Raw genomic sequence first — 18693 nt, 5'->3', positions numbered from 1 at the left:
CTCAGTGTAGTGAAGAGGACAGGTGATTAAACAAAGGGTTAAAAGTCACTGGTAAGTGGGGGATTGATTAGAGGAATATAGGGACTGGGTGCTATGGAAATGGAGCTGAGGGTCCAACTGTCCAGCTGAGCATTGAAGAGGGTGGAATGGGGCTGGTGGAGGGTTGAGCTGGCTTTTGAACTGTTTGAAGGAATTTACCAGCCAGACAAGGGAGTGGCGGGCATCCCAGATAGAGTGAAAAAAACGTGCAAAGGCTCAGAGGTAAGAGAGCCGTGTCATTTTCAAGGGAACTCTGAGGAGTGAGAAGTAGCAAGAGGCCAGGGTGTAATTGGGCAGACGGTGGGAAACAAAACTGGTGAGGAAGGTGGGAGGGACAAGGCGAGGGCTTTGTGTGCCCTGCTCTGGAATCTTCACTTGCTCTTAGAAGTGAACGGGAATCACTGGAAGACCTTAATCTAGAAGGAGCTAATGGTCAAAACCCGGCAGCACTGGAACTCAGTGCAGGGGCTCACCCGAGGAAGGAATGCGCTGGGAGCCTGGTAGGCTCTGGTCTCTGAAACACAGTGATGAATCATCTTCTCTCTCTCTCAGAAAGCAAACAAACAAAAACAGCCACAATTTTCCAACTCACAAGGAGAAAATGGTCCTTGGAAGACTTCTGTTGAAGTTTCCTTGGGCCCAAGTGACAAAGAAGCTGAGGCATTTTTGACTCTTACAGGAACTGAAGGATTCCAGCATCCTGATCTCTCTTATATTTCTCCTTTGCTCTGTCTGAGATCCCAGCTCCTTCTGATAAACTTATAATGGTCTTTTCTTGAATTAAACATCACTAGTAAGTCTGTGTATGTTTACTTTGGAGGTACAAACCTTGGCTGGGGTGGCAATATCATTTCTGTGGTGTGTCCTGGGCAGAGTTCCTGCCCAAAGTGAGCACTCTGTTTTAGGAAAACTACTGGCCTGCCTTTGCTGATGTGAGGGAGGAGCTAAGTGCTCTTAGATGTCAGGTCACTGTCTCCTTTTGGAGCTGACTCAGGGCTGATACTCAAAATATGTAAGAGTCAATATACCTGGGCACCCAACAACAAGAAGAGATACTGGCCCATAGAGAACCTGATTGGCTGCCCTATTGGCTAGATATCAGCTCTGGGAACATACAACAGAGAAGGAACATCTCTCACAGAATTACTGTATCTTGAATGCCTGTATCTATAGGTTCTCTTGCTCTTGAGGACCCTGGGTTAGGATGCTGTGCACTTCTGCCAGTTCCTGCAGCTGGGAGGGCCTGCTGGCTGCAGCAGTGCTTCCTGGGACCAAACCAAACAGCTGCTCCTTTTCACCTGCCATCTTAGGGTGAGGAAAGGAGGCTCCCATTCACTCAGGGGCCTCTCCCTTCAAGAGTTCTGTCTGGACCAAAGAACACGTTCATGTTTTCATGCCTTAGAAGGTAAATAACTTAAGTGTAATTTGGGTCCTCATTAAAAGTGGAAGATGAAATCTCATACTTCTTGGGTCTCCCTCAACTCAATCTTTCTACTTGGACATTTTCACAGTGGTTAACTTGTGAATTGATTTGGCTCGTACTAAAGAAGTTTTAGGAGAAAGAGCAATCTATTAAGGACCTTCAATTCTTCACATAATGGATTAGAGCTTTTGCACAATGCTCAAGGTCCTTTCTATACATTACCTGCGAATGGAGGGAGGAATACATCTTTTATAAATTACAGAGTAGAACATAGAGCACTCTTATAATGTAGGTAATTAATCTACAGGAGCTCGTGTGCATCAGCTGCCCAGACAGCCAGCCGCCTAGTACCGTAGCATGTCCCTTCCAGCAAAATGATGGCAATACATCTAACCTGTAGGCAGTGCGCGGCTTCAGCGGCCCATCACAGAATTTTTGCTGATTGGGATCACATTTTCCACCCAGGCTCTCCATCTCTGCTCCGAGCTTAATGTTAAAACTCTTGGAGTTGCTGTCAGGACTTTCGGCACATTTGCTGGCAAAATAATCGGTCTGATACACTCGAATGGAGGCATTGTGCCGGTATTCCAGGTAGGAGGGCAGAGGGTGCTGCTGTTCTGGCTTCAGCTCATCACTGCCTAAAGGGAGAAAAGCCACAGTGACGACTGACTTTCTTGTGACCTCAGTGATTTCTACCCAGGTTTCTAAGGCTGATTCCTCACCATCCCAGAGTGCAGAATTTGTGATCTAGAGGGATACTGTGAAATTCTCCCAATAAAATTAATTTTAATTTACTTTTTCTAAAATAAATTATAAATAATGTATAAACAAAATTATATATAGAAATATACACACACACATATATGTGTGTATGTGTGTGTGTGTGTGTATATACACACACACACACACACACACACACACACACACACACATACACACGATCGTTTATCTTGGAAATAAAATGTGTGTGTGAGAGGGTATCTCATTAAATCAAATGATAGTATGTCCCACAACTCCAGAAAGTTAAACATTCCCCATTGTGAGTCAGCTCACTCAATAAGCTCTCTACCTTGCCAATAATCATTGTAGCTAAGCTAATAAGGAAATCCCTATGACCTTGGAAATAGGGAAAAGATAAGAGAAATCAAGTCCAAAGCCAGAGCAGTCCCCCATCAGCACGTTCCACGTGCCACACCCAGTCTGATAACTGCTCCGGGTACATAACTGTTATCTTGAGTACAGTTTAATCCTGGCTTGAATTTGGCCCCTCATGCAGAACGCTTCCCAGAACTCTTCCCCTGTCCACCCAGCCTACTGTGTGTTTTGGCTCTGCACACCAGTTTTGATGTTGGTTGGAGGAAAGCATAATTAGGAAGATAAATATTATGGAGACCAAATACCATTTACAATGAACTTCAAGGAGTGATAGGGTAGGGGTTCATGGCATCCTGCACTCATTTAATAAAATTTGCTCAGAATGAGTGGATGGTGGAAATATTATCTTGTAGGCAGTAGCTGAAAAGAAGTGTAGCCTTTCGGATGAGTGTATACTCTGTAAATGTCATTTATATGAGATGGATGTCAGGTCACCAGGGGAGCACAACCCATCTCCATGGACATCAATAACTGAAACCCACCTGGCTGAGAAGACAAGGCTGCTTTCTGGGGTGTGACTTCTTTTTGGTCACTGCCTTATATTCATGTAGTAAAACATTATCTTCACTGCAGCCTACTTAAATCTAAAGTCTCTCCATAATTCAATTTATCTTCAGTTCTGAGGTGTGAAGAAATCTGGGAGGCACCACTGACCCTTGAAATTATTTAATTAATTATGCATACCCAGCTTTAGCACAATTAAATAAGATGTAAAAACACATAGACTGTTAGATTCCTGTTGAGACTAAAGTACTATCCAACATTTGTGAGGTTTAAAGTCTTCCATTGCCCACAAATGGGTTAAAATAGTCAAGGACGTTTAAGAAACTCATGTGCAGCACTTTCAACAATTTTGAAAATATAAGACATGCAAAATATATCAATGCCATTCCAGACACAAACATTTATTTTGGATAAATAACACACAAGACCTCAATGGCAAATACACTCATGGGCACGTGTGCACCAATATACAACACTCCTGTGTTTTGACAAATGCTGATGTATATAATAATCTCTAAAGATCATACTTGGTGGATGTGTGGAATGTTGTTCAACTACTACCTAATATTTGCCTGGTCCATAGGAATTAAGTAGACACTGAATAATTTGAGAATGAAAGAACTAGGGAATAAAACATCCTATTGAAAATGCCATAGAGAAAGGAGGAATGCTTTTTATAATCATCTCTTTCCTCCCTCAAGCTTTTGAATATTTTTGTGAATTGGTGGGTGGCTTGGGAGCTTGTGGTTGGTTGAGGTATTTGAGACAGAGACGGGGGAAGACAGCTGAAGCATTTTACTGCTAATGGCAGACCAAAAGAGCAGCGAACAGGGCTGAATGAGTCCTGAAGAAGACTGAAGGAGTCTGTACACACAATGCACTTCCACCAGGGCCTGACAGCAAATGATGGTTACTGTTATTACTGTTGTGGTTGCTATTATTATTATTATTCACCCATGCAATAATTATACCCAGCAGATAATAGGCTTTATTATTGAAAGAGCCTTTGAGCAGGTTTTCGTTATATCTCCCTTCATCTGGCAGGGACAGAGTGAATGGCATAAAAATGAAGTTTACTACTTTGAAGAACTCTCACAGGGACCTCTAGGAGGCGGTCCTGCATCTTACAGTGGCCTGAACTCACTCACCGTCAGCCTCTCTCACGACCACCGTGAAGTATTTCACTGCCCCGTTGGTGTCGCTGAACCAGCTGCAGTTGAAAGTAAAGTGGATGGAGGACTTGCTGATCAGCACGTCTTTTTTATTCACGCGGATGTGTGAGGGCGGAGGAGGAGGGCCTGAGGGAGGGGGAGAAAGAACCAAGAAGGGTCACAACTGTTTTCGCACAAAACGATCTCAAAATGCAGGTCTTGGCTCGCCCGCATCCCCTGCGTGAGACCAAGCGCACCGCCTCCTCTCCCGCAGGGAAGAGGCTGAGGAGAGGGGCCAGCACACGAGGCCTCAGGAGAGAGGCAGCCCCTCAGCAGGACGCCCTGAAGCTGCCCAAAAGCTCCAGTATCGCTCCAGCTGTATCAGGCAAAGCGATGGATTTAAATACTAACTCATTTGAATACTTCAAGATCTTTTAACTTGTTTGCTGCCTGGGGTACCTTACACAGAGAAGTGTTTCGGTTTTCTGGAGCCCTTTAGGTTCTCTTCTCTAAGTGGCAATGAGCCATGCGAATGTGTAAATGAACTGTATACAAGTGAACAGCGGTGACAGACACCACAGAGCACAGCGCACAGCTCCGGGACACTTACGGTCTATCATTGTGATAGTGCTGTCTTCCACCACCTCGCTGGTCACACCGGCCGACTGCACCTTGATGGACACCAGGTACCGCTTATGGGGCACAAGCATCATAATATTGAGCAGAGATTTCTCCTTCTCCAGCTTTCTGGAAAACTCCACCTCTTGAGTGTCCATTTTCCGGCATTCAATGCTATACCCGTCAAAGTCAGAATCAGGAGGGATCCAAGAACAGGCAATGGCCGTGGAGTTCTGGGGCCGGCAGTGTAGGTTTTGGATCTTGTCTGGCTCTAAAGGATAGAGAGGAAGGGACACTTTTCACCACTCCATGAGACACGTTTTTGTGTGTGTGTTTTTCTAGCTCCTTTGGGTCCAACTAGCTTGGAGATCTAAATAAATAATTCCCAAACCTAATTTGGATTGTTTTTCTGAAAAAAAAATTCTCATAGACGTCCAAGTGAATGTCTGCCTGCCAGAGCCTGTTTTGAGAAACACTGAAAGTAAAAATGCTGTCCCTTTAGGAAATCACCAGGTGCCAACATGACTGGAAACACAAACGGGCATGTGGGTAATGAGATCGAGTGGCAGAAGTCAGATAGAAGGTAACACAGAGTAAACGAGAGGTCAGAAGTGCAGCTCAGCCTGCGTGAATTCAAGCTCTGTTGACCAGCTGTGCGCTCTTGGGAAAGTTACTTAACATATCTGTGCCCCATCTGTAAAGTGGAGAAATTAAGATAACCAATCATCATATGTTTACTGTAATGATTCAATGAGTTGAAACATGCACAGCCACCTAGAACAGTGCTGGTATAGTAATTGCTCAATAAACACTAGCTCTTATAATGAGGAAATTAAGAAATGGCATTGCTGATCTGTTACCCTCTGGGTTCTGGCTTCTGTCCCCCTCTCTTCCATTTTCTGCCTGCGTCTCCCTGCTCACATGCCATGGCACTGAAACTGCTTGTGGTTCCCCATGTAGACATGCTGTTCCATGCCCCTGTGCTACTGTCATTCAGTTTCTTCTGCTTGACAGAGTGCCTGACCCAGGAGGGACTCAGTAAATGGAAGCTGATCTTATTTGTTGTGAATGACAAAACAGTGAGTATTCAGTCTGAAAGAAAAGCACTTATGTGACCATACAGGATAATAAGAAACTTTGTAGGCTGCTCCAAGCCAGCTGCATGCCTACCGTTTCTAATTATTTATATATCTGTAAGGCTAAATTGTACAATTTAGATAAGTAATTTTTGAATTTGAATTTTAGCAGCTGAGCCATTTAAAAAAGACAATTTCTCAGTTCCCCAGTCTGTAAAATCAGAGAGGTCCTGATCTGTGTTTTAAATGTACATTGGGGTCAGAGGTGCTACGTTGGAGTGCTCTTCCTAAGACCTCCCTTGCTTTGCCCCAAGAATTTCCAAGTAGCCTTCAGGTTCTGGAATAGAACTTGAAAACCTAGGTCTAGACCCTTATTTCATTCCAGGAGTCAAAGCCTTCATAAAGATTACTTTTTTAAAGAGTGCTCATTGTTCTATTGACCATAGCACAAAACACAGTAACTAACAATCCTCACATGGCAATAATCAATGACGTCAACCCGTCAAAAGGCTCACAGAAGAGCTGGTGTTGGAGACAAGCAATAACTGTGTCTTTTCAAGCATTAACTGCTTATTAAATTTTTGAACTCCTTTCAAACCAAGTCAGAGCTGCGACCCAGAGACACCTCTTTCAGCCTTGGAGAAAGTATTTTAAAACATCCTGCCTAATCCATAATTCTGATAATTTATGCAAAGAATAATATGGAAACTGGCTTCCACCTCTTCCCTCAGCTCCTTCTCTTTCTTCCTTTCCAACTGTAAATCCCACCTGCCTTCCAAGACTCAGGTCCCATCCCTTTCACTAAGAAATGAGTACCTATTATGTGCAAGGTGCTCTTCTAGGGACTGTGGCCAGCAGAGAGGTGAATATGACATTAGCCTTAAGTTCTAGGAAGGGAAAGGACTCCAAAATAGTCATAATATGAGGTAGAAAGGAGAATGTCCCAGAAGAAAGGAAAAAAGAAAGTTCTGTGTAGCAACAGAGACTTTTCTGCTGCTGGCACTAGTGGTGGGCAGGAGTTAGCAAAAGCTTTCTGGCAAAAATGACACCTGGCTCAGATGCCAGGAAAGGCATTTTAGGCAGAGAAGGCCATGTACCCAGGCACCAAGGGGGGGGGGGTGCTGGGAGGAGTGGGAAGGTGGATGACCCAGACTGCAAATTATTCATCATGCCTGGAGCATTTGTGAGTAATTGGCTACTGGAATGATTTTACATGAGAATTATAAACTTCTATTCTGTTTAGTCCTCTAAGTTTGGGTTTTCTGTCACCAAACCCAACACTAATTAACGAAATCCTCAAACTTCCATCAGCCATTCCTCAGAAAGTTCGGCTCCAAGTCCTTCTGGCTGCTCTCCTCCTGGGCACGCCCCATTTGGTAAATGCTGCTCTTAAACTCTAGCATCTGGGGCTGAATACAATACTCCAGATGTGATCGGGCCAGCCAAGAATCTACTGAGCTCTTGAACTGCGCACCTGTGATTCAATCACACAGCCCGCAGCAAGCCATTGCAAACCCACCCTGAGCTTGCTGTAAACAAACCTTCTTAGTTCTTTCTCTTGTATTTCTCTTGACACACAACTGTTTGATCACAAGCTAGCCTTTGGGTACAATATGGAGCATAAATTATAATTGTTATAGCCTTAATGTTTGTTCAATAAACAAAACAACTGCTTGCATAAACTTCTAATTTTCAACTAGGTATTTTATCAACACCCACTATCTGATCTGAGAAGCTACATTTAAGAGTTATTATTGAAAAAAAAATATTTGGATTGAAGTTCCTGTACTGAAAACCCTTTGTTTCTTTGAGGTTTGTTCATCGATCCCAAAGTGCCTTTGAGAAGAAAATGATACATATTTCATTGTTAAAATATTTTTTCTCTTTAGGTTTTATAATGATATGTCCTAACTGATCCCTCTGCTTCCAGTTTTCCCCTTTCAACTTATTCTTTACACTGTACCCAGAGTGACTTTCTAAAGTTCAAATCTTATTACACTGCCTTGGCCAAAAATCATTCAGTGGCCCCAGATGATTGAGGATGAAGTTCAAAGTCGTTACCATGGCTCAGAAGACATTTTATGATATGATTCTCTTAATCTGCACCAACTCTGCTTTGGCCAACAAACTCCTTTCTGTTCCTCTCTCCTTCTTGGTCTTGGAATATTTTAGTCTCTCTACCTGGAATGTTCTCCACTTCCTTCCAGTCTCCACCTGGTGAATCTTACTCTTTCCTTAGGTTTTGATATGGATGTTTCTTCTTCCAGGAAGCTCCCTTGCATTGGGTCAGATGCCACAACCATGGGTTTCTACAGTGTTGAATGCTTCTTTCATCACACACCAAATCGAATTGTTTTTAATGATAGGACCTCCCACTCAACTGTAAATTTATGAAGGCAGAGCTTATTTTTTTATTGTTCACTGTTGTTAGTATTGAATAAATGAACAAATTTATATAGACTTCTGCTTGAATTCAATCTAAACAATTCCAAGTAAAAATGTGGATTTAAACCAAGCCCTATTGGAATTAGTTGCTGTAACATACATGTTATAGCAAAACATGTCTTACTTGTCCTCACGGATCCGGAAATTGGTCTGCTGTAGGTTTTCCAGGAATCACCACTGACAGTCTTGACACTGAACTGATAGGATCTCCCTGGACGAAGGCCATAAACAATGCGTCCCTCTGATTTTCGGTTGCTGTAGGGGTTGAAGACTGTGATTGCATCTTTGGGTAACCACTGCACCTCAAAGTCATCGTAGTCTGTCCAGTCTGGTGGGCCCTTCCAGGTGATGGCCAAGGATGTGTTTGCAATATCAGCAAATGACATAAGACTGGGAGGACTTGGGGCTGTGTGGAGGAGAAAGTGAAAAATCATATAATCACTTCTATGCCATCACATATACAAATAAGATAGCTGAGCGACCTCAGCCATACTTCCAGTGTGCTTTGTAGGAAGAGATAACATAACATAACTATAGGAGCTTCATTTATAGTTTTTACTATATGGAAGGCACGGTCCTCAAGTGTTTTATGTACATTTTCTTTAATTTTCATAACAAGAGCTTCCTTAGCAGGTGCTCTGGAGCATGAGTGTGCCCTGAATGGGTTACAAGTGTGCAAAGGTATTGATTCCATCATATTTTGAGATGTGAGGGCTAGAGTCGATAGGCCATGTCCCATTTCAGATGGCCTTGTCCATGGACCCCAGCATGGCATACATATACATTAATGTTATCTGTGTGTAACCAAGAAATAAAAAAAATTTAGGAAGCACTGCTCATAGCCACACAACGGTAATGTATGTAATTATCCCCACTTTACAGATAAGAAAACTGAGACTTAGAGATGCTCAGTGACCTGCCCAGTTTCATTTAAATAAGTGGCAGATTTAAGCTAAGGACCTAGATCATTTTAACCAAAGTCTGTTTCCTTTATCCAGTGTACCACTGTGCCTTCCCCAGGTTCAGGGGTTAGCACATGGTACACCACTACTGACTTTATGTCTTCTTATTAAAACCATAATTAAAATGTGTCTTTGGAAGCTACCTCCCAATACTTGATCATTGGCAATTGGGCTTACCTGTTCTGCTCTCCCCCAAGACCATATTGCTGAGATCTCCGCTGTGAGTTACCACACACAGAGTGTACTTCCTTCCAGGAACAAGGCCATGAAAACGCCACTCCGTCAGGTCCTTTTCTTTCCAGTTTTCCTTCTTTGTGCCATTGGGATTATAGAGAATCAACTCATAAAAGTCAAAGTCCCCAGGGGCTGGACTCCAGCTGAACCAGAGACTGTCTGTCATGTTCTGATTGGATCCCTTGAGGTTACTCACAGAGGCTGGGACTGAAACAGAGGGAAAATCTTCACTAAAAACAAGCCAGAAACTAAGGCACTGGGCCCACAGGTGAAAGTATGAGCTATGTTGGGCATATGGGCGAGTAGCTCCTATTGTAGAGTCAGATCTTGCCTATATTTCAGGTCACTTAGGTTTAGGGGAATGTGGTCTAGAGACGTGGTCCAAATTAAAATAAAACAAAACACAACAGGTGGTGGCTTTTATATGTTTGCCACATGTAATCTAATGGACATATAAAATGAAATCTTCAGAAACAATTAATTAAAACTGGTCAAACAGCTTATACCTTAGTTCATAAAAAGGCCTAAAAGTGTTCATAAAAGGTTCCAACCTCTTGCAATCAGGCCCATCTTACTGTGGCAGCCATCCCATAACATCCCTCTCTGGGTCTCTTCCCTTCCTCTCCAGCTTTTAAGTTCTCAGTTTTCTCATGCTCTTTCTCACCAAAATCTTTATTAATAGTCACTTCTACCTTTGTATAAATTGGTTACGCAGGCACCTGTCCCTGTCCCATGGATATTTGAGTATCATCATTCTTCGAAGGGCAAAGACTGTTGTCTCTTGTTGGAGGACTTTAAACATTAATGAGCAAATAAGAGAAGATGTGCGGAGCCCAGGCTGCTCCGTAAATAGTAACATCTAGGCAAGTCTATTCATGCTTTAGGCATATCTGCTGCTACTTGTCACTCCCTTCAAAAGACAAACTGAGGACTTCAGTTGGGTGCCTGGAATGTACTCTTCACATGGCTCCCCTCAAGTTTCAGCTGAAATGCCTTCTCTGTCTAAAGTAGTTTCTTGTCCTGCCAAGTCTCCATCTGTCACAAAGTACTGTTTATTTCCTTAGAATTCGAGGTGTTCCAAATCATCTCCTTTTAAAATCTGCTGCTTCCTGGCCCTTCTCTCACCACTAATGTCGAACTCTATGAGGTGAGGGGCATCATCTGTCTTGTTCACTGTCACATTCCAACGGAGAGCCCAGGGCCTGGGACACAATAACACTCAAAAACTAATGTCAAATGAAAAAAAAAATTGACTAGAAAAATGAGATAATGGGCTCAAATAATGGAACAAGAGTAGGTGCAGTGTCTCTCTGCAGCCCAGAGAGATGTTTCTCCCTCTCATTTTCCTGGAACTACTGGTGTTCATCTCATCCAGGGCTGTGGTCTTGATTCACAGCAGTCTTTGCTTACTGGTCCCACTCGTAGTTGTCCTTCTCTGGACCTGCCCAGCACTCCATCTATGTCTTGTTGAAAGAATTAAGGGCAAAGCTTGAATTGAGCCGTGATGGGTTACAACCCTCTTGCAAGTAGAGGAGCCAGATTCAGTTTTTCATCAACCCTACGAGGTAAACAAGTGGAGGCAACAGAGTGGGACCCAGTGCAAAAACTATAATTAAAGGTCTGATTTAGGGTCAGAAAGCCTGAAGATCACAAGTTTCATATAAAGCTATACCCTGGACAGAACAGGAAACTAAGGACAAACCAAAGAAAAGCCAGTGGCTATTGTGACAATTTCCCTGCTATTCATTACTCCTTGGGTTCTGGTCTTACCTGTTCTACCGAATATGAAAGACTCATTAAACAGCTTCCCACTGTGAGTTACAATCACCATTTTGTACATTCGGCCTTGCAGTAAGTTCTGGAAAGAAAAGCTCTGGACTTGCGGGTCAACTTGAGCTCTGTCCTGAAGAGTTCGATCTGGGTTGTAGAGAAAGATGTTGTACCAGTTGAGCTCTCCCTCTGAGGTGGTCCAGCTAAAAGACAGGTGTCTGGTAGAGTTCTCTGTGATCCTCAGGTTGGTGACAGCTGCTGGGACTGGAAAAGTCGAGGAGCAAGAGAGTGAGATTGAGTTTCGGCATGTCCCTGACACGGCCTAGGATGGCGCCTGGATGGACTCACTCAAACAGCAGCTCAAACATATGGTCCCTGACTTTAAAAAATATTGGCTTCATGGAGACTCTAAAGCAAAGAAATCTAATTTTTGATGCCTAAACTGTTCATTTAGAAAACAAAACCACAAAAGAACAAGGAAAGCCAGTAATGGGAAAGTATCTTCCAAGATATTTCGGGGGGCGGGAGGGCGCGATACATATAATAAGTGTTAATCTGACACATGCGACTAAATGTTTTTCTAATTTTAAGAGCTATATCAGAGATCAAAAAAACTATCTCTGAATGCCATCTGAGAGCTAGGAAATGACCGTCAGAGGGAAAGACTGTGGGGAGGAGAGAGTGGGTGGGAAAGAAAGGGAAAAGCAGACAGAAAGGGGAAATTAGAATCAGGAATATGAGAAAGAGAAGCAAGAGGAAAGCCAAAAACATTTTTTTAAAAGTTTACATTAGGATTTTGCCCCCCATTGGCCTGTAGTGCTACCTGTTAGCAAAGCAATCAAATGCCAACAGAAATCACCTGTTTCGAAACTGCTGGCACAGATGCTCACTGATTCCACAGAAGTCTTAAGATGCAGGTGGAAACAGAAAGAACATCTGTCTTGGTCTCTCCTGAGTTCTTTCCCTCTACTGCAAACACTTCTCAGGCTCTTTTGCTTTCTTCCTCTCCTTATGCCAGGCCCTTAAAAGTTGGTGTTTTCCATGGTTCCATCCTTTGTCCCCTTCATATCTTATAACACGAACTAAGCAATCAATCTCGTTCACTTTATGTATTACTATGGTCTGAATGTTTTGTCTCCCTCAGATTCATATGTTGAAACCTACCCCCAAGGTGATATTAGGATGCAGAGCCATTGGGAGGTGAGTAGGTTATTAGGGTAAAGTCCACATGAACAGGGTAAGTGCCCTAAAAAGAGGCCCCAGAGAGCTCTCTCCTTCTTCCACCATGTGAGGACACAATGAGAAGGTGCCGTGTATGAACCAGAAAGCAGGCCCTCAACAGGCACCAAACCTACTTACTGGTGCCTTAATCTCAGACTTCCAGCCTCCAGAATTGTGAGAAATAAATATTTGTTTTTTTAAGCCACCCAGATTATGCTATTTTTGTTATAGCAGCCTGGACATACTAAGATATGGATTTAACTAGAATTTGTGTCCAAATCTTTATCTCTAACTCACATTTCTGAGCTTGGGCCCATATTTTCAATTACCAATAATCACCTCTCTATGAAAGGTGATCTCAAACTCAGTCCAGAATGGATTCCTGTATATTTCTCCTTGAAACTCCTCCTTCCTGCTTCTCTTATCTGAATTAATAGCATATATTCTACCAGACACACCAGGTAGGAACTCTGGAATCTTCTGTTCCTCCATCTGTACTCCACTTATCCACCAAGTGTCATCTTATCTAATATAGAAATAGTTCTTGACTATATCTACTGTTCTTCATAAGGGCCCCTGTGTTTAGCTTTTGACCTTTAGGATTTCTACAACTGATTGTCTCTTGACCCCAATTACCTTTCTGACAGCCCCCCCAACCTGTTCTCACTCACTCTTCTCCAGCTCCGCTGACCTCGTTTTCCTCCCGTAGGCCTGTCACCTTCCCATCTCAGGATCTCTGCCTTGCCATTTGCTCTGATCAGGGCTACTCTTTCCCAAATATCTGTGTGATCTTCTCTCTCACTTCTTTCAGATTTTTACTCAAATGTCACCTTCTTAAGGAAATCTTTGAGGACTGTACTATCTCAAATTGTAAGCCTCCAATTCTTGCTATCCCACTTTCCTGCTTAGTTTCCTCTTTGATATTTATTACCATCTAACCTACTATGTTTTTACTTATTTTGTTTATTGCCTTTCTCACCTACGAGAATGGAACTCCATGACCATGAGGGTTGGTTTTATTCACCTCTGTGTAGCCAGCAGTTAGAACAGGGCCCAGCATACAGCAGGTACTCAATAATGAACGAATGAATGAGCAAGTCTCCCCACTCTGGTCTCTTTTCCATTCAGCCCATCTCCCCATTGCCATCTGGTTTATCTTTTTTAAGGTACAAATTTTTATTACAAAACATTCACTCTCTGGCTAAGAAAACTTTATTGCTTCCTCACTGATTATAAGATGAAAAATAAACTCGTGGGGAAGGCATGCCAGGCGCTGTCTAATCTGGTCCCACCCTGCCTTTCCAGCCTCACTCCCCATCATGCAGCACATACTTCAGCCACCCACAAAATCTCACTGCTCTTTCTCACACCTCTCTGTCTTGGCTCAGGATAATCTGTCTGCACAGGATGTCTGGGTGTCTGTCTACCTCTTCTCCATGTGGAGAACTGTTTCATCCTTCATGGCAGTACTGAAATGTCACTTTTATGAAGGCTTCCCAATTCCACCCAACCCCCATATCCCCCTTGATGTCGGACATTCCTCTCTTATATAAAAGTCTTATCACAATGTATTGTCATTTTTCCATGTGTCTCTCTCCCCCACTAGTCAGTTCTTCCAGGGTTAGAAATGTGCTTAATTCATCTTCATGTTCCTATCATTATCACCCCTCTTTCAGACCTAGGTACTTAATAAAGAAGTAATCAATTAGACCAGAGCTGTCTGAATAATGGCCTCCAAAGATGTCCCTGTCCCAATTCCCCAGGACCTATGAATTTATTACTTATGTGGCAAAAGGGACTTTGTAGATGCAATTAAGTTAAGCATCTTGAGATGGAGAGCTTATCCTGGATTGTCTGGGTGGTGACGGATGTAATCACAGGAGTGAAAATATGGAAGAAGGAGGCAGAAAAGTAAAGGAGATGGGGTGACAGACACAGAGGTTGGAGTATTACCATTGCTGGAAGGGAGCCACGAGCCAAGGGACATGGGTGGCCTCTAGAAGAGATAAGAGCAGGAATAGATTCTCCCCCCAAAGTCTCTAGAAGAAACACAGCCCTGCTAACACCTTGATTTTAGCCCCATAACACCCATTTTCCGATTCTGACCTCCAGAACTATAAGATAATAAACTGATGTTGTTTTAAGCTGCTGAGTTTGTGGTAATTTATTATAGCAGCCATAGAGAAATGATAGAGCCAGTTTTGATGAAAAACCTAAATTGGAGTATGGCGGGCTGAAGTCTGTGTCCACAGGCCAACTGATGTGGAAGTGATCACTCATGAAGGATGTTCCTACTGTGCTAAGAAATATATGTGATTACTCTCTCCCCCTCCACCCACCTGCCCTCCTCCATCCCTCTGACATCCGTCAGTCTTATCTATGCTTCCATGTCATTGAATCTATTCTGTTCATCAGTTTATTAAGTTCTTTAGATTCCACGTATAAGCGAGATCATGTGATGTTTGTCTTTTGCTGCCTGGCTTAGTTCACTTAGCATAATATGGGACATCGACAATGGTGCGAAGAGGGACTGGGGAGGAGGAAGGGATGGGGTGGAACGGGTCACTGGGGAGAAAAAGGGACATCTGTAATATTTTAAACAAAAAAAAAAAAGAAAAAAAAAGAAATAGATGTGATCTCCTAATGTTGCTTCATCCCTCTGAGGCTACTGTTCTCAAGGAATAGCAGACAAGGAGATGTCTCGCACAAAACAGCAGGCTGTGTGAATTACCTGTTCGGCCTTCCGTTTGGGCTTCCTTGCTAAAGAGGCCTCCACTGACAGTGAGGATCTGTATCTTGTATTTCTTTCCTGGTGTTAGGTCTTCAAATTTGTGCTGCTTGGTGGTGGCTGGCTTTGATGTGTTACTCAGAAGGATCCCGTTTTCATTTAGAAGTAGGATATCATATCTTTCTGCCACGCCAACGGCTTTCTGCCAACTTACTATTAAGGAATGACTGCTGTATACATTGTCTGCAATTATTCCCTGGACAGATGCTGGGACTGCAAAGAAAGAAAAGAAGCAGGTTCCATCATTTAGGGTAAAGTAACCAGTTGAGAAAAAAATATCCTAAAGCAACTGCAGATAAAAGATGTTGCCTCATTATTGCATTGACACTTTCCCAATTCCACCCAACCCTCATCCCCCCCTTGATGTTGGACTTTCCATGTGCCCTTGGAAGAAAATATTTCTTGTCCTGAATTATCTGTAGAATTGTTTTGATTCTCAATTTTTTTTTCTCAGAATTTACATAGCATCTTGAAATCAAACAAGTAGAAAAATTCGTGGAAGTGACACTGACAAATATGCAGAGGAATATCAATGTATTTTTCTAAAGAGTGAAGGAATGTTGAATAAATTTACATTCAATGAATATAGTTTAGAATATATAGCCACTTGTTTGAACTTTCATTCCCAAGATTGACTCAAGTCAAAGCTTCAAGCCTTGACCTAAGCAATAGTATATAACAGTGTTTGTACTATGGCTCCTGATGTGAAAGGCAAATTGTATTATTTGTTCATAGTGTTTTCTGTCCTAGGCTCATATTTTTTCTCATTCTACATAATCTCCTTAGGAGACCTCATCCACTCCCATGGTTTGAATTATTACCCATACGGTGATGTCTCCCAAATTTGAACTTTCAGTTCAGATGTCTTCTATTTTTTGCAGGTGATATCTCTCTCTAGATGTTCCACAGATGTTCAACTCCCAAGATGGTCAAATTGGACTCCTCATCTCCCTCCGACAATTTCCTTACTATCCTTTGTTTCTATCTCTTGGTCCAAGTCAAAAACTTGGGTTGTCATTCTTACCTTTCTACATATATTTAATCACAAATCTTATAATTTCTGTCTCCTAAATCTTTCTCTTGGATCTCTCCACATCTCTCCTTTTCTCCTACCACTACCTTAAGACAATATTATCTCTCTCATACATTATTGCAAGTCTCTTGACCAGTCCCCTTGATTCCTTACCTCTCAGTTTCAAACTACACGTTGTATCTGGCATATTCTCATAGAACACCCATGCTGATTACCCTTCAGTGGCTCTCCATAATTCTAAACACCTTAACAAGGCATACAAGGCCCGTGGCTCACATTCTTTATTCTAGCATACTAGAATGTGGGTACTAGTGTGTGGGTCCTCAATGTGCCAAGCTTTCACCCCAAGGCTTTTGCTTTTTCTGCTGAAACCAAGTCAACATATTCATCATTAGGATGACTTCTTAGTGTCTGTTTAACTAGTACTTCCTCCTGGAAGCCTTCCCTTATTCTTTCTGTTTGCTATTATAGTACCCCATAATCATTTTTATTTTAGCATTTACTATGTTGTATTATAATTGTCTTTTTACTTCTCTGTCTCTTTCACTAGATTATAAGTTTCTTGAGGTCAGGGGGCATTACCTTGTTACTGAACTCCCATTTTCTAACATAGTGGTTGACATAGTAGGGCCCAGACCCCGCAACTAAATAGATGCTAATGAGAAAGGAAGACATCTAAGAAGTATTGTGTCACAGTAGAGAGAGCATGAGGCTTGGAGCCAGACAGGTCTAGATTTGAATTATAGCTCTAGATCTTATTGCATGTATCCTAGATAATGTTTCATAAGCCTTCTGAGCCTTACTTCCCTCATCTGTAAGGTGGAGATAATGATCCTCTGCCATGTAGTGTGACTAGCGATCATTTTAAATGCCTGGCATGGAGCAAGTGCTTGTAGATTATTTTTGTTTTGAAAGTAGTATATTAATAATGATAGCAATATAAATAAACAGATACATTATTCATTCATCATTTGTTCTTTAGCTATCACAAGTGAAGTAGATGGCATAGGTATTTTTTTGTCCTTAAAAAAGAATTTTGAGAAAGGGGTGAAATTTTGAAAAATGCACATAGAAGTCTGCTTGTTAAGGTTTTAAATCCTTTAGCAAGTTTAAAAATTTATTCAAATGATTCAGTTCTTAATTACATTTCATTTGTTTTGAAAGTCTCTGTTAAGAAAGAAAAATGCAAAAAAAAAAAAAAAAATGAGAAAGGCTCTTGAAACCACACTGAGTTGTACAAATTTAGGTGACTTTGAATTTGGATATTTGTGACTTGTGACTAGCTAAGCACATTCATCGTCCCATTATGGAAAACAATCCAGCCCTCCTCCAGGCCGATGCTCACTCGTCCGCCCGAGCACGTCTGTCTCGTTCCTCAGGGACCCGCTGACCGAGGCGATCATGATCTGGTACTGCTCCCCGGCCTCCAGTCTGTGGAATGTGTGCCCAGACACGTGCTTGGGGATAGTCTGAGATTCAACCTTTTGATTCTGCCTGAATGCCGACACTGTGTAGGAATCAACATCTCCCCTGCCAGGGGTCCAGGTCACCGTCAGGCTATCTGTTGCTCCATTGGGAGAGACATGAACATTTCTGACAGCACTAGGAACTAAAAGAGAAAATAAATTTAAAAGTTATCACTTAGAGAATGAACTGTGGAAATTTCAACCAAAGTTTCTGTGCTTCTTATGTTCTGGTGTCTACTGAAAGCAAAGGCATAGAAAAAATTGGTATCAATTTACCATCTTTCTCTGACTCTTCTGCCTGAACTAAGGTTAATGGGGGAAGTTCAGAGGGACATCAGGGCCAGTGAGTAAGAGCAGACAAAGCCAGTAGTAGAGCGAGGGGCTAGTTAGATGGCTGTGGTCCAAGTCTTGGAGTTTTCATTTACCAGCTGTAGGACTATAGGCAAGTTACTTAACCTCCGTAAGTTTGTTTCCTCATCAGAAAAATGGTCATGATTAACAGCAACCAGCCCACAGAGTTGTGAGGATTGAACAGAATGTACATGTAAAGTGCTCTGCTGGGGGTATGGTTCATAAACATTAACTATTATAACAACACTACTAATAGTTCCAAAGAAGTGATACCCACCAACAGAGATATTTATACTTAATCTGTATGCCTCACAAGCACCAGCTACTCACATCAATTCAATAGTATTTCTCAGTAAAGCTTTGTTTTTCTTCTCGTACATCAAACTTTACTTTTGTTCATCCAAGTTGGACAACATCATTTTCATCATCAAGACAACTTTCTCCTCTCTTGCCATCT

The 18693-nt window shown here is 42.2% G+C and overlaps 1 protein-coding gene across 2 annotated transcripts in view; it reads right to left on the bottom strand.

Annotated features, from left to right (window-relative positions):
* The window catches only part of PTPRB (protein tyrosine phosphatase receptor type B), a 99850-nt gene that overhangs the window by 23225 nt on the left and 57932 nt on the right, over nt 1–18693 (bottom strand). For both annotated transcript variants that reach the window (XM_016198909.2, XM_087814538.1), the window contains 8 exons: nt 17765–18028; nt 15330–15599; nt 11378–11641; nt 9551–9814; nt 8536–8817; nt 4883–5161; nt 4270–4419; nt 1857–2100 (listed from right to left, as the gene is read on the bottom strand). In XM_016198909.2, coding sequence (XP_016054395.2) covers nt 1857–2100; nt 4270–4419; nt 4883–5161; nt 8536–8817; nt 9551–9814; nt 11378–11641; nt 15330–15599; nt 17765–18028 — 2017 coding nt within the window. The remainder of the gene's footprint in view (nt 1–1856; nt 2101–4269; nt 4420–4882; nt 5162–8535; nt 8818–9550; nt 9815–11377; nt 11642–15329; nt 15600–17764; nt 18029–18693) is intronic.

Source organism: Miniopterus natalensis, chromosome 2, assembly GCF_054644295.1.
Source record: "Miniopterus natalensis isolate mMinNat1 chromosome 2, mMinNat1.hap1, whole genome shotgun sequence".
NCBI lineage: Eukaryota > Metazoa > Chordata > Mammalia > Chiroptera > Miniopteridae > Miniopterus > Miniopterus natalensis.
Note: the sequence above shows the minus strand (reverse complement) of the source record. Positions and strands in the feature narration are given on the sequence as shown.